General features: G+C 53.4%; 5 protein-coding genes across 5 annotated transcripts; 4 read left to right on the top strand and 1 right to left on the bottom strand.

The window, feature by feature from the left end:
• Positions 1 to 593: 593 nt before the first annotated feature.
• CDEST_02891 (Putative PWWP domain-containing protein) lies at positions 594 to 2,784 on the top strand (the record flags this gene model as incomplete). Its single annotated transcript, XM_062919050.1, has 6 exons — positions 594 to 804; positions 922 to 1,393; positions 1,472 to 1,823; positions 1,877 to 2,098; positions 2,152 to 2,688; positions 2,743 to 2,784. The coding sequence occupies 6 exons, from the start codon at positions 594 to 596 to the stop codon at positions 2,782 to 2,784; spliced, it is 1,836 nt and encodes a 611-aa protein (XP_062775101.1).
• Positions 2,785 to 3,658: 874 nt separating this feature from the next.
• CDEST_02890 (Putative origin recognition complex, subunit 3, origin recognition complex subunit 3, winged helix) lies at positions 3,659 to 6,122 on the top strand (the record flags this gene model as incomplete). The annotated part of the gene is made up of 7 exons (XM_062919049.1): positions 3,659 to 3,709; positions 3,762 to 3,977; positions 4,052 to 4,125; positions 4,180 to 4,405; positions 4,456 to 4,595; positions 4,649 to 4,922; positions 4,977 to 6,122. The coding sequence occupies 7 exons, from the start codon at positions 3,659 to 3,661 to the stop codon at positions 6,120 to 6,122; spliced, it is 2,127 nt and encodes a 708-aa protein (XP_062775100.1).
• Positions 6,123 to 7,924: 1,802 nt separating this feature from the next.
• CDEST_02889 (uncharacterized protein) lies at positions 7,925 to 8,623 on the top strand (the record flags this gene model as incomplete). Its single annotated transcript, XM_062919048.1, has 2 exons — positions 7,925 to 8,253; positions 8,324 to 8,623. 2 exons carry the CDS (start codon positions 7,925 to 7,927, stop codon positions 8,445 to 8,447), a joined length of 453 nt encoding a protein of 150 aa, XP_062775099.1. The 3' UTR covers positions 8,448 to 8,623.
• A 93-nt stretch (positions 8,624 to 8,716) lies between these two features.
• CDEST_02888 (Putative translocation protein Sec66) lies at positions 8,717 to 10,003 on the bottom strand. The gene is made up of 3 exons (XM_062919047.1): positions 9,749 to 10,003; positions 9,326 to 9,630; positions 8,717 to 9,257 (listed from the first exon to the last, which is right to left on the bottom strand). The coding sequence occupies exons 1-3, from the start codon at positions 9,852 to 9,854 to the stop codon at positions 8,973 to 8,975; spliced, it is 696 nt and encodes a 231-aa protein (XP_062775098.1). The 5' UTR covers positions 9,855 to 10,003; the 3' UTR covers positions 8,717 to 8,972.
• An 822-nt stretch (positions 10,004 to 10,825) lies between these two features.
• On the top strand, positions 10,826 to 12,924 carry CDEST_02887 (Putative nuclear protein localization protein; the record flags this gene model as incomplete). The annotated part of the gene is made up of 4 exons (XM_062919046.1): positions 10,826 to 10,909; positions 10,957 to 11,081; positions 11,132 to 12,608; positions 12,661 to 12,924. The coding sequence occupies 4 exons, from the start codon at positions 10,826 to 10,828 to the stop codon at positions 12,922 to 12,924; spliced, it is 1,950 nt and encodes a 649-aa protein (XP_062775097.1).
• Positions 12,925 to 13,913: the final 989 nt, after the last annotated feature.

Raw genomic sequence — 13,913 nt, 5'->3', positions numbered from 1 at the left:
TGTCTTCCAGGGCCAGTGGCGGGCCAAGGTGTGCTGATGTGATGCTGAACCTGGGAGAAGAAGGGGTGGCTGTGTCAAAGCCAGGCACGGGGAGGATGTTCGGCTCGGTGGGCTGGGCATTGACCGGGCCACACGTCCCACGTCCAGTACACGCTCCTCTCTACGGGTGCAGCGCAAGCGCAACTAAGACTACCTACCTACCTATCCGTACCGTACATCGACCTACCTATAATAGCACCCCGTGTGGACGCGATTTAACTCGTCCCTTGGTGGATCAGCGCGGGTCACGTGTCCCCGCCGCCGTCATCCGCGTCCAACTCCAAGAGTTTCTGCGTTCATCTTTTTCCAGCCCATCGCCCTTTTTCTGCCACCACAACACGGGGAGCTCCCAATTGCGCCCATCATCCTCCTCCCAGCCAGAATCCCTTCCGCCATCGTCGCGACAACCACAATCACGAATCGCGCGTATCAGAACGCGTCATCCCCCCTCTGAGCCATCGCATCAAGCCTTCGGCGTCGCGACTTGCCTATTTACCCCATCCATACCCTTGCTCCCCATCAGCTCCCACCTAGCTATTGCCACATTGCCAACCATGTCTGACGAGCCGACCGCCAGCGGCCAATCCGCGCCTGCCGCGACTGAGGAGGTTGAGAAGAAGGTTGAGGAAACCTCGACGGCTGCTGAAGCTTCTGAGGAACCTGCACCTACTGTTGACAACGCGAAACCCTCCGATTCCGGCGCGCCTGCCAAGGACAATGCCGAGGACAAGGAGGCGCAGAAGGAGGACACCAAGAAGACAGACTGTGAGCACCTCCCGCGCATTATCTTGGCCTTGATAACAGCACTATTGTCACCCATGTAATCTTTTTTTCTGCCGATCTTTCTACTAACGCATTGCTACCTAACAGCTGATACTAAAGACGCGGAATCCTCTGGCAAGACAGACGAGCCATCCAAGGACGAAGACGCCGACGTCGAGATGAAGGACACTACTGATGCACCCGAGACGAAGGAGACCTCTAAGCCTGTTGCTGCTGCTGATGCTGAGGCAGCGCCTGCTGCTGATGCTGATGCTGCAGACAAATCCAAGTCGCGTCGCAGATCGTCTGGCATTCCCGAGCACAAGGGAAAGAAACTTAGCAAGAAGGCATCTAAGGCCAAGTTCTTCCATACCAACGCGCAGCCTGGAGACCACTTCCTGGTCAAGCTCAAGGGATACCCTCAATGGCCTGTCATTGTCTGCGATGAGGAAATGCTCCCTGAGACCTTGATCAAGAGTCGTCCTGTTACTGCGCAACGCGCTGATGGCACGTATCGTGAGGACTATGCCGATGGTGGCAAGCGACAGAACGACCGCACATTCCCTGTCATGTACCTCCGCACAAACGAGTTGTAAGTCAAATGTTCTTCTTATCTATGCCTTTGTCTGTCAGCCTGCCTAGACCTAACAGCTAACTTGTTACCCTTCAGCGGCTGGGTGCCGAACTCTGCGCTCCAGGAGCTGTCTGCTGACAGGGCCACTGAACTTCTTACTGATAAGGTTAAGAAGGTTGAGTTGCGTGACGCTTTTGAGCTTGCCATCGAACAGCACCCTCTTCACTACTACAAGGAGGAACTGCAGAAGTACCAGGAGGAGCTTGCCCAGAAGCAGGCTGCCAAGGATGCCAGAGAAGCCGCAAAGAAGAACAAGAAGAAGGCTCCTGCAGTCATTGAGGATGAGGATGAGGATGTCGACATGGCTGATGCTGCTGACGAGGAAGTTGCTGAGCCCAAGGAGAAATCCAAGACAAAGAAGCGCAAGGCTGATGAAGAGGCCGTCAGTGTTAGTGTGCACATCTGGGACAAAGTTGAACAAACACTAACATTGTGCTTCAGACTCCAGTTCGGACTGATTCTGCTAAGAAGCCCAAGATCAAGCTTAACACATCCTCCACTCCTAAGACAACAAATGGAGCTACACCAAAGTCTGGCAAGGAGTCTGCTGCGAAGCCTGCAAAGTCCAAGTCGTCAAAGAAGGACGGTACTGAGAAGAAGGCTGAGAAGGAGGTCCCCAAGGAGCCTGAGCTTACAGCTGAAGAGAAGCATCATCGCAAAGAGGCAAGCCAGTGTTGTATGTATTTTCATTGTTTATTGCTAACAGCTTCCTACAGAAAGAGGTTCTCTTCTTGCGCCACAAGCTCCAAAAGGGTCTTTTGACGAGAGACCAAGAGCCCAAGGAAGAAGAGATGAAGATGATGTCGGACTACATTACCAAGCTTGAGAGCTTCCCGGATCTTGAGGTCTCAATCATTCGCTCAACCAAGATCAACAAGGTTCTGAAGGCCATCCTGAAGCTCGACTCGATTCCCAAGGAAGAGGAGTTCAACTTCAACCGTCGGTCGCAGACCTTGTTGGACAAGTGGACCAAGATCCTGGCCGGAGGCGACACTGCAGCAGCCCCTGCGGCATCTGTCACTCCTGCGCCGACCAACGGTGTTAATGGCACCAAGGCTGAGGAGAAGAAGGATACGCCTGCTGTCTCCGAAGGTGTTAAGGAGGCGAGCAAAGATGCAGAGAAGCTCGAGGAGGCTGACAAGGTCGCCGACAAGGAGGAGAAGGATAAGAAGCCTGAGCAGCCTGAGCAACCCGAGAAGGCGGATGAGGAGCCCAAAAAGGGCGATGAGCCTGCGGAGAAGTCGGCCGAGGAGGTAAAATGACGAGTGCCTCATGAACATCACGGCGCAAGCTAACCTGGTTTGTAGTCAGCACCTGCAGCGCCGGAACCGGTTGAAGCCAAGGCTTAGGTCCGCTGTTGACGTCGCAGAAGCTCTCGTGAGTTTGAAGACTTGGGCCCAGACGGTCGTGGGCGCTGCGGGCCATCCGGGCCTGGCCTTTTGCGTTTTCTGGCGTATACGGTTTCTCCCAATTCGCAAAAGCGATCTTAACAAGTTGGGTTCGGTGTAAAATTATCCGCCCCCGCCCTTTCGGTCTTTCTCGGCAGTGTGCGGCTGGGAAGCGTTATAGGGCAGGCGACTGCGGCGATCCCTCAAATCAGGCGACATACGTCTTCATCCAGCGGAGCGGGTTCAGTGTACAAAGGGGCGAAGGCTTCCCCAAGGGAGAAGAACCCAGCTCAGGGGATGATGGTCAATGCATCCATGGATAGTTGAATTCCCTGCAAATGACTCCTTCAGGTTAGGATGGAGCCGAGGTAGGATGTCCATGGCCTCTAGTTTTTTAGGGTAGAATGCAGGTCGCCTCAGGTCTATTCATGGTTTGCGAAGGCGGAAGGGGGAGGAGACTGGTAGTGACTAGTTGAACGCGGTCCTGGGGAATTGGTTCTAATGTTATTCTGCAACACGAAAAAAAAAAAGGTTTTCGACAAAGCACGCTCGAGTACTTTTGAGCGGTTCATTATGTTGTGTGCCTGGCGTCTCTGCGTGATGAGAATGAGTGTTAATGAAAGGCATCACCGTTACTAGGTGTAAAAGCAAATTACCAGTTAAAATAAGCCACACTGTGGAAAAGGGGTAAACGTGTCTTACCTTGTGACTGTCTCCATACTTATAAGCACTGTATGGGTCTGGCTCTGTAATGGACGCGTGCCAGTCAGAAAAGCGCGACTCTCACTGCAACGACACCTCGTTTAACGGCAAAAACGATCTGGTAATACGCAAAATGAGTACCGATGAAGACCAAGAGTCTCAATTTAGACAAGAAGACCACCAGGTAAGTTCTTTCGGGCATGGATAAAGATCTATTTGCTGACAGTCTCCTGCAGGCAGCCTACATATTCCGACCCAAGGGCGGAGAAACTGGGGTGGATCGACCTGCGAAACGGCGGCGTGTATCCGAAAAGGCAGTAATTGAAGAGACTAACATTGCAAATTCGGCGTCGTTTGCACCGTTGCTTAATGGTGCCGAGCTGGCCGAGTGCGTAAAGTTGCGCGAGAAGCTGTTCCAGACCAGCTGGGGTCATCTCGAGTCGAAAGTCCAGGTCGGCAGTTCTCCACATCCATTTTCATCATCACGGGTGGGTGAGTGGGCGAGGCTAACAGCAGGGCATTGCAGGGAATCCTTCGCGATGCCAACTCAGCCACACTAGATCAGGTGACTGCTTTCATTCGGGAAGAGTCTAGCTCAGGGTAGGTAGTACCCGACTCCTGTCGGAGTTCACAGCTGATGGTCCGTCACAAAAGCAAGATTCCCTCAGCCTTCATCATCACTGGACCCAACATATCGTCTCAGGACTTATTGTTCGAGCAACTGTCCGAGACACTTGAGGAAAGCACGCGTAGCAAGTTTGTCCGGCTGAAGTCTTCAGAGGCCACCAACTTGAAGGCTGCCCTCAAGAAGATTATCGAGGATGCCACATCACGGGGCTCCCTGGACGACGAAGATGTCGAGGTTGCATTCGAACAAGATGTAGGTTCATCGGTCATCATTATCGAACTCGAGAAGCTCACAGGTCCCAGGGACGAAAGTACCTGAATTACGATCTCGAAGGCTTGTACGCCTTTTCAAAAGCACAGCAGTGCGATCGCATCTTCGTCGCCTTTCAAGACAGCGAAGGGTTCGACAGCGCTCTCCTGTCCGACCTGATTGCACTCTTCAAGTGAGTGCGTTTCGCAAGCAGTCTCCAAGCCGAACTGACTTTTTTTCTATTAGTTCTTGGCGGCCCAAGATCCCGTTTATACTCTTGTTCGGCATTGCGACATCGGTAGAGCTACTTCAAGCGCGTCTACTCAAATCCGCATGTCAGCATCTCCATGGTGCTCAATTCGACGTTGTGCAAACTGGAGTGATATTAGAGCAAATCTTCAAGCCGGCTGTTGCGGGGATGGACACCGCCCTTGCGCTTGGCCAGACTTTGTTGCAGAGCCTGGTTGAAAGGCAACAAGACCAAGTTGCCAGCATTCAATCCTTTGTGGCCTCGATCAAGGTGAGGACGAGAGCACTGGCTGTATAGGATGGGAGCCGCATTAACCGGTATTAGTATGCATACATGTGTCACTTTTACGCCAACCCGCTGAGCCTATTTTCGATGGAGGACGACGAGATGAACAGCGAACTCGTGCAAAATGAGCACCTCGAGGCCATCCGATCGCTCCCGTCGTTTCGGCGCGAGGTCGAAAGCGCCGTTGAGGCCAAGGATCCGAGATCGGCGAGGGCTTTGTTGGAAGACGATGACCTACTTCGCGAAAGGATTTTCGACATTCCCGAGCAAAAACGGGAATGGGTTACTCGCCTCCTCCGCTCGCTCAAGCTCGTCCAGGCGACAGGCGTTATCCGGGATGAATTTTCCTCGATGTACATGAAAGCGGTGGCCGAAGGAATCACCCTTTCGTCCGAGGGTTGGGACATCGTTGAAAGCATCAAGCGGATGCAACCGGATGAGTTTGTCTCAATGCTGCAACGTATTCAAGAGGGCATGGCCGGTGGAGATGGCCAGCTATGTCTCGCCGGATGGGAGTCCGAGGCCGGGGACACGCCAGGTCTTTTACAGACTCTTCTCGCCAACTCGAAGGCGTTACTAAGTAAGGCGCAAGAGCATGGCACCACCTTGAGGAGCGCGTACAGTGGCCACAGCAGGGTCCTCCGCACCACCGTTGTTGCGCAAAAGGTGCAGCTCAGCCACGATTCGGCAGCGCTTTCCGAAGACGACAAGGCCTTCACCAAAATCGTAGACATTGCCGCGGAGCTTTTGCAAGACGTCATACACTGCGAGCCGGCCGCAAATGTTTTCCTGCACGAGACATGGCTCTACGATTCCAAGACACCCTACCGCGACGTTTTCGTACCCCGCCCCCAGGATGTCTTTGACCGGAGCCTGAAGCGACCGCAGGACTACCTCGCGTGCGTCTGCTGCAGCAACGACGAGGGTATTTCGACAACATTGCCCGTCACGTCGTTGCTGTATCATTTGTACTTGGAGACGGGCAACCTCATAAACGTCGCAGACCTGTGGTCCGCCTTTTACGCCATGGTGGGGGGCGACGATGATGCAGAGAGCGAAGGAAACGCCGATGAGCGGGCGGCGCTGGTGCTCTTTTACAGGGGACTGGCCGAGCTAAAGGCTCTCGGCTTTGTCAAGATGAGCAGAAAGAAGACGGACCACATCGCCAAGCTCAAGTGGCTGTGAAAAGCTGAAAGGGTCGCCGACAACACCTCGGCGCTGTGAAACGGGGGGCTGTGGCGCAGGGACATATAATCGACTGCGTGATGATTCCAGAGAGGAGAACATGGGGTTGATGAGTTGTTTTGTTAAGAACAAGCTTGCGTCTCTTACTCTGTAGCGAGCAAATATTAATACTTTCCATGATCAAGGTCTGACGGGCGCTGTGTTTCTCAAGAGGGTAAACAGACCATGAGTTTCTCTTTGAGGAGAATTATTACTACTAACCAACTCGGGAAGGGTGTTTATTCGAAAACGACACTTTTCGCGGCAAACCTTGTCTTCAACAAGGCCATTGTGTTCTCGAGTCTCCTCTGTGCCGTTGCCCCCCCCCCCTTTCCCCCAGTCCACGGGCCGCCGGAAACACGACCCAGAGAGTTGCCGATTGAAGAGGAAGGCCCAGGAGAGGGAGGAGAGGGTGGATAGAATAGGAGCGGGTCTTGTCTCGGAACCTCCATGGTCGGTCGGGGCGGGGCTGGCTTCTCGTTGCGGCCGGCGCGCGATTCGTTTCCAGGCCGGCTGACTTGATCATCTCAGACATACATACCTACGCAAGCTACGCAACGAGATTGCGGCCCATCATCACCCGCGTCTTCCTCCCCGCTTTCCGCCATGTCTCATGCTCCTCTTGGGCGCGTCGGCAGGATAAAGGGGTGGAGGGAGGTGACCACACGAGAAAGCAGTCCATTGCGCTCCAGCCGAACCGGTTGTCTGGAAAGGGGGCCGGGCTGTCTGGCTAGCAAGCGAAGAAGAATAAAAGAGACACGCCGGTTTCCCTCGCCCGCCTTGCCCAAGATGGCAAACACTGGCCGCCCACGGACAAAGCAGTTGTGTCTCGCCTGACGTGTTAGTCCCCCTACCGCAGTTCATCTTTTCTCCTCGGGTCCCAGCTGGCCGGGTCGCTTGTTGACTTGGAGAGGCCAGTCTGGATTTTCTGTTTTGACGTTTTGTCTTTCTCTCTCTGTGCTGTGTGTGTTGCCGGTCGACAGACCCGCCTTTGGGGTCCTTCGTTCCCTTTTCTGCTCTTTGGGGTTGTTTGCTTTTGTCTCCTACCAAATTACTGTTCCGACTCTGAAAGGAAAGGGGCGGTGGTGTGGTAGGAGGTTGTCGGCCGGCTAGTGACCGAGCCCTCCCCCGTCCGTCTTCCTTTGCGGTAGATTCGCATACAAGAATGCAGGCTTTCCACCCGGCATGGTTTCGGTAGGAGTAGACTCGATATCCTCTCGCCCTTCAGCATTTCAACTCCTATTTCCTATCTCCAGACCTATAGACATCTATTCACGTTCTGTTCGCTCTTGATCTGTGCAGGCATAGACTTCCCGCTCTGAAAGACACGGAGCTTCGTTTTACAAAAACAAAAACCCCCAAAAAAGGACCACAGACGAGAAAGGCGAACAGCAATCAAAGCTGGAAGACGCCAGCAGTCTGTTCCCTCGAAGATCGCCTCTTTCTTTTCCTTCTATATATCTTGACATTAAACGCTCTTCGTCGCCTCATTCTCGCCAAACCTCCATCGTCACCTAATCACTTTTACATTGAAACGAAGAAAACAATCTCTTCTCCATATCATTCATTGCCAGCCAAGACCGACCTGATACCCCTCGTAAATTTTCGACCGGCCCAAGGCTATCTTGAACTATCCGAGAACCATACGCATTTCTTTCCAGGGCAACCGAGGGTTAGGTAGTTCTCGGACAGGCGAGAGAACCGTGGAGGGTGGCAGGATCAGAAGTAGAATCAGAGAGATTGACAAAGAGACAAGCAAGAAGATGGCAACCAGACATCACCACACGACCAGCGGCGGCATCGGCAACCGCCGGGCGGCCCGCAACGCGGCGTTTCAGGAGAAGATGCGGCAGATGCGGCTGCCTCTCGCCCCGCTCGTGCAGATGTCGACGGGCACCGTCCACCCGGCCTTCCCCGCGACGCTGCTCAACTTCTGGCTCCTCACCGAGGCCCAGCTTGACGACCTCGCCCGCTTCTACCACCAGCGCAGCCCCTCGCCTTGGTCCGGGCAGTATCCCTGTCCCATCACCTGGCAGTCGGGCCTTAGCCTCGAGGAGAAGCGGAGGAAGATTGGAAAGTTCATCGGTCTCAGGTATGTTATTGCAGCTTCCCTCCAGTCGCCCCGCCTTTTGGGGAAGTCTTCAACTAACCAGTGGCACTAGGGGCTGCGACACGCCTATCCGGATACGCATCAAGACCGAGGAGCAGATCATGGAGGAGGCACGACAGGCAAGGCTTGCCGAGGATGATGAGGCTTTGCGGAGGAAGATGCCTTGGTACTCATGAGCGCTGTGTTATCACCGTTCTCGGCCATCCGGGCTCAGGGGAGGATATAACACATGGCGGTTGATTTGACGATTTGGTTTCTTTTGGCTCATCTGCTCTTGTTGCATGGCATTGCGTTGATATCAACACACATCGAGGCGTTGGCGGCGGGGTTTACGACATGTAGTGAATAGACCGACCCCTTTTCAATTCGCAGCCAGGTGGCGAAATGGGGAAAATAATATCTCATCGTTTTCCCATCGTGTTTGAAGACAATCAATTCATGATGCAACTAAAATTTCCCTGACCATTAATTACCCTGAACGCCTTACGCAACCGGACAGCCGTCGAATGCCATTGATTCTTTGCCATTTCGCCGTATCATACACCAAGGGGGATGAGGTATCTAAAGATCATTGGGGGGGAGGGGGTGATGCGAAGCGCCGAGTCCACATTTGGAGGGGTGGGGAATGTTTCCAAGACGATGGGGAACAGAATAATCTTTTTGGCCGCAAGATGAGGGGAAAAGGCATTGCGCGCGCTTGTCTATTTCTTGCCCTTCTTCTTCTTGGAGGGGGTGTTGGCTGCGCTGGAATCAACGAGAACAGCATCGCCGTCGACACTAGGCGGAGCGGTCGAGCTCTTCTCAGACTCATCGAGCTCCTTCATGAAATCTGTCTGGATCGTCGCCCTGCGCTTCTCCCACCACGCCTTCTCCTGCTCGACGGTGTTGGAAACCTCCTCAAGGCGACTGCGTGCGATAGTGTTGGCGGCGATCTCGTTGGCGGACTGGAAGATTGACTGGCCCCAGTTGGGAGCGAGGGCGTTGGCCTGGTCCAAAGTTAACATGTTTGTCTCGAGGGGAACGTCCTCAGAGGGGTACAAGAGCGGTTACGGACCTCCATAACAACGTCGCGCAGCTCATCCTCCATTTCCTTCTCTGCGCGCTGAAAGCGCTGCCACAGATCATCGCCGACGCTTCCCCGTTGCAGCAACGTGCTGCAGGCCTGCTTGGCGGAGCGGATTTGGACCAGACGGTGGATGTCCTCGACGGCGCGGCGGAGGAGTGCAGCCTTAATAACGGTGTGAGGGATCTTGGGGGCCTTTTCCTGGCCCTCTTCGGGCGATTCGAGGTGCAGGAGGGACAGGTAGATGTTGCGCTGGAGGTGAGGGCCGAACCATGGGGCCAGGTTGGCGCTTTGGGCTGAGAGGAAAGAGGACGACTGGTCAGTAAAGATGCTACGTCAAGCGCGCAAATAGTGGAATCGTGGGCATCCTGGTTTGGGCCTGGGCAGAAGGGTTGAGGCGGGCATGGAACATACTGGCTTTGCGCTTTCTGTAGATGGTGGAAAACGTCATGAAAACGCCACCGAGAACGGTCAGGTAGGCGAAAGGGAGCACAAGGCTCATCCAGTCGACATCAAACATGGCTGCGGTTGTATTTGGCGCTCTCTTGTAAGGATCGTGGTGGGGTGGAAAGGAAGAGAGAAGTTGAACGAGGGACAAGGAATTTGTGGTGTCGCAGACTTCCAGTCAGTGGTGTTGATGAAGCGTGTCCAGTACTGACTGTAGGTAGATATGACAGGACAGCTTGCTAGTCGCATTGGTCGGGACACTTTTTTGGCTGCCCACCTATGGACTAAAGATGGGCCCGCTGCTTTACAAACATCAGATCCATCCGTCTTTTGTTGCGCTACTGCGTTGTTCTGTTTTTGTTCAAGCCCACGTACTTTCTCATTTTGTTAGGGGGGGAAAGCTGGTACGATCTTCAATAATTTTCCACCAACATCAGAATAAGTGCACTGTCTAATCAAGTCTGGGTTTACTGTCTAATTCTTTTTGACTCCCTGAACAAAAGATCTGGTAAAGCAGCAGCATCTCTTCGACAAGGGTACAAGGGTACGCCCACCTCAAGCGAAAGTGTGGCTGCTTCGAACCTTCCTTCCGGCTCAAGCCACCTAAAGGAGGTAAGGCCATTTTCCATTTCCCCTGCAAGGTGGTGAATAAGCTATGCCAGGGGCCGCTAAAGGTGCGTGCACATCCCCCCTCCGTCGTTTTGCCGGACCCATACCAAGGCACCACCTTTGATGACGCTGTTCTCTGGTGCGGCGGCGATTCGCTCAGTGTAAAGTCCTGGAGCTCAAACCATCCCACTAAGCAACTTCATACGGCAGCAGCTACTACACACTCGAGCTTTCTCTCCACCACCTTCCTCCACCAACTACCACATCCCTTTCGCTCTTTATATTCTAAAACGACAGGGAAAAGGGACATGGGCTCCTTCTGTTGACGGCCCTTCTATAGACTTTCTTATTTAGCTATTATACCTGTCGTCCGTTCCCCTCCGACCCGGAATTAATCTACCTTTACACAGACGTATTCGTCCTCTGTCGCCGAAGATGCTTCTGCGACTTCGAGGGCCCGACGGCATGAGCCGTCTGACCATCGACAAGGACGCATCGTTTGGCGAACTTGGTCGCTTGGTAAGGAAGGTGTTGCAAGCTGCTGAGAGCCATTCTAACTCTGACAGTTGCTTCCGAACCTTCCACAGACTGTCGACCCGAACACAATCACGCTTTCCAACGCACCGACGGGCGGCGACGCCAAGAACCTCGTCGAGATTGCGTCGTTCAAGGTTGGACAAATCGGCCTGAAGTAAGTCGACGCCGGGTCTCCCAAGCTCGAGTGCAAACTAACAGTCGCAGACATGGCGACCTCATCTTCATTAGCTACCAGCACCAGGACAGCCAGGCGAACGGCGCTACCAACGGTACCCAACCTTCCCTCGCATCGTCAAACCGCCTCAACGGCAAGCCTATCCTTCCCACCGAAGACCTACCGATCGATCCCTTGCCCGTGACGTCACCCTCCGAGAAGATCAAGAATCCCTGGGAAGTCGTCAAGCAGCATCCCTTAGATGATCGGTTAGACAAGAAGGACGGCAAGATTCCGAGAGGTCGCGACAAAATGTGTCGCCATGGTCCCAAGGGCATGTGCGACTATTGCATGCCTATGGACCCATTCAACGCCAAATACCTCGACGAAAAGAAGATCAAGTACCTGTCGTTCCATTCATATCTACGCAAAATCAACTCCGCCACGAACAAACCCGAGCTTGGAAGCTCATTCATTCCTCCCCTCGTCGAGCCGTACTTCAGAGTAAAGCGAGACTGTCCCTCTGGACACCCCCAGTGGCCCGAAGGCATCTGTACCAAGTGTCAGCCCAGCGCCATTACGTTGCAGCCTCAGTCGTTCCGAATGGTCGACCACGTAGAGTTTTCTTCTCCAGCCATCATCGACACCTTCATCGATGCCTGGAGGAAGACGGGCGGTCAGAGATTGGGCATCATGTACGGACGATACACGGAATACGAGGTCGTGCCTCTCGGCATCAAAGCGGTAGTGGAGGCCATTTATGAGCCACCTCAAGTTGACGAGATGGACGGCATTTCGCTGAACGCCTGGGAGAACCAGAAAGATATCGACGAGATTGCAAGACTATGCGGACTCCAGCAGGTCGGTATCATCTTTACCGATCTGCTAGATGCTGGAGCTGGTGATGGTTCAGTTGTGTGCAAGCGGCATGCTGATTCCTACTTCTTGTCCTCTCAAGAAATATGCTTCATCTCACGTTTGCAGGCTCAGCACCCAAAGCCCACCAAGTGGAGCGACACTGGCAAATTCGGCTCCAACTTTGTCACATGCATTATATCGGGTAATGAGTCGGGAGAGATTTCAATTTCATCGTACCAAGCGTCCAACGATGCTGTCGAGATGGTGCGCGCGGACATCGTCGAGCCCTCAGCCGATCCCAATGCTATGCTCGTCCGAGAGGAGGAGGAAGACGACGGATTCACCAGCCGAACAAGATACATTCCCGAGGTTTTTTACCGCAGGATCAACGAGTACGGAGCCAACGTCCAAGAAAATGCCAAACCCTCGTTCCCCGTCGAGTATCTTTTCGTCACTTTGACGCACGGGTTCCCGGACGAAGCCAAGCCCGCCTTCACGCAATTGGGCTTTCCCATCGAGAACCGCGAGTACATGGGTGAAAGCCAGGAACATTCTGCTGCGGCTAGGATTCTCAAGTTCTCTGGCGGCCAAAAGCCAGCGGAGGGCGGCCTCGAAATGTCCAACTTCCACCTGCTGTGTTTTATCCGCCAGATGGGTATCCTTTCAAAGGTGCGTCACGCACGTTTATCTTATCGAGCCCAGTCGCTGACATCATTACTAGGACGAAGAGTCGCTATTGTGCCGTGTTGCATCCCAACACGACCTCGCCGACACCTACCAGTTGCGGTCAACCGAAGGCTGGCAGACCTTGCAGGCCATCCTGCAATCGACCGGTGAGCGAATCCCCAAGCGCCCACGGCAGTCCGAGGGCCATCCCGCTTCCAATGAATTACACGATCCTTCTCGCCGTCAGTCCGGCACCACGGAACCACTTGCTAAACGATTTGCTGCCTTCAGGCTGAACGAGCGTCGCCCACCTCGGTAAGCAGAGCAGTAATCGTGAGACTTGCTCTGTGACTCCCTACGGTTATATGCAAACGGCATCCGTGAGCGACGGTATAATGTGTCAGGCGGTGTTCTCGTGGGATTTGTCGAGCTTCACTCGCCAAGAGGAAAGGGCTGGGAATGTCTGCTCGTTCGATTGGCCAAAACGGCTCGGCTGCTGGCCTGGTGTTAGGTGGTTAAGGAAGCATATTGGCATGGGAGGCACAAATGGTCGTCCGGCAGGAAATGACGCAGAACACTTGTAGTTGACAGTTACTTCAAGAAAGGTGTCCTAGAGAGATGGACTTTTCGATCGATCCTAGTCGCTGTCTAAATACGTGCGCCGCCAGTGTTGGGTCTTCGGCCATGGTTCGAACGAAAGATCTGAGCCAACTTTTGGATTGCCGCCACTGCCTAGAATATGTCACTACGTGTGGAAAAGGCGCCTCTACCCATCAACACTCCCTACCAGTGTATGCAGCCAGCTATACAAAAACATTTAACCTCAGTGAACTTTCAATACCACATCGTTTCTATCTTATCCTATCCTATCCTGAACTCCTAGTAACTCTCTATGTGAGCTCCTTTTACGGGTGCTAACAGATAACTGCAGGATACTGGGATGAAGGAGAAAGGTAGATGAAAAAAGGACAGACATCGAATCGAAATCCAATACTATGAAAAGCCACTCAGATGTTGGCTCTCGGTTCTTGCTCTCATCTCTCTGCTTCCAGCTGATGTATAGTGGCCTTCACATACGATGAAAGGTATCGGGAAGAGATTATTGCTGAGGCATTCTCGGTAGGGACAGCAACCGAAGTGAAAGAGGAGGGACTATGAGATGGGCTCTGAGAACGATTGCACATAACCCTGTCGAACGCTTGTATTCAGTTGCAATTCAATCAGAGCAAAAGCAATGATAAATCTTTTTTTATTCCCCCCCGTCGATGTCACACTATCGCCTATCGCCAATTCAAGGTATTTTTTTTT

This window comes from Colletotrichum destructivum, chromosome 2 (genome assembly GCF_034447905.1).
Source record: "Colletotrichum destructivum chromosome 2, complete sequence".
Taxonomy (NCBI): Eukaryota; Fungi; Ascomycota; class Sordariomycetes; order Glomerellales; family Glomerellaceae; genus Colletotrichum; species Colletotrichum destructivum.
The sequence above is the reverse complement of the archived record's forward strand: the minus strand, read 5'-3'. Positions and strand labels throughout refer to the sequence as shown.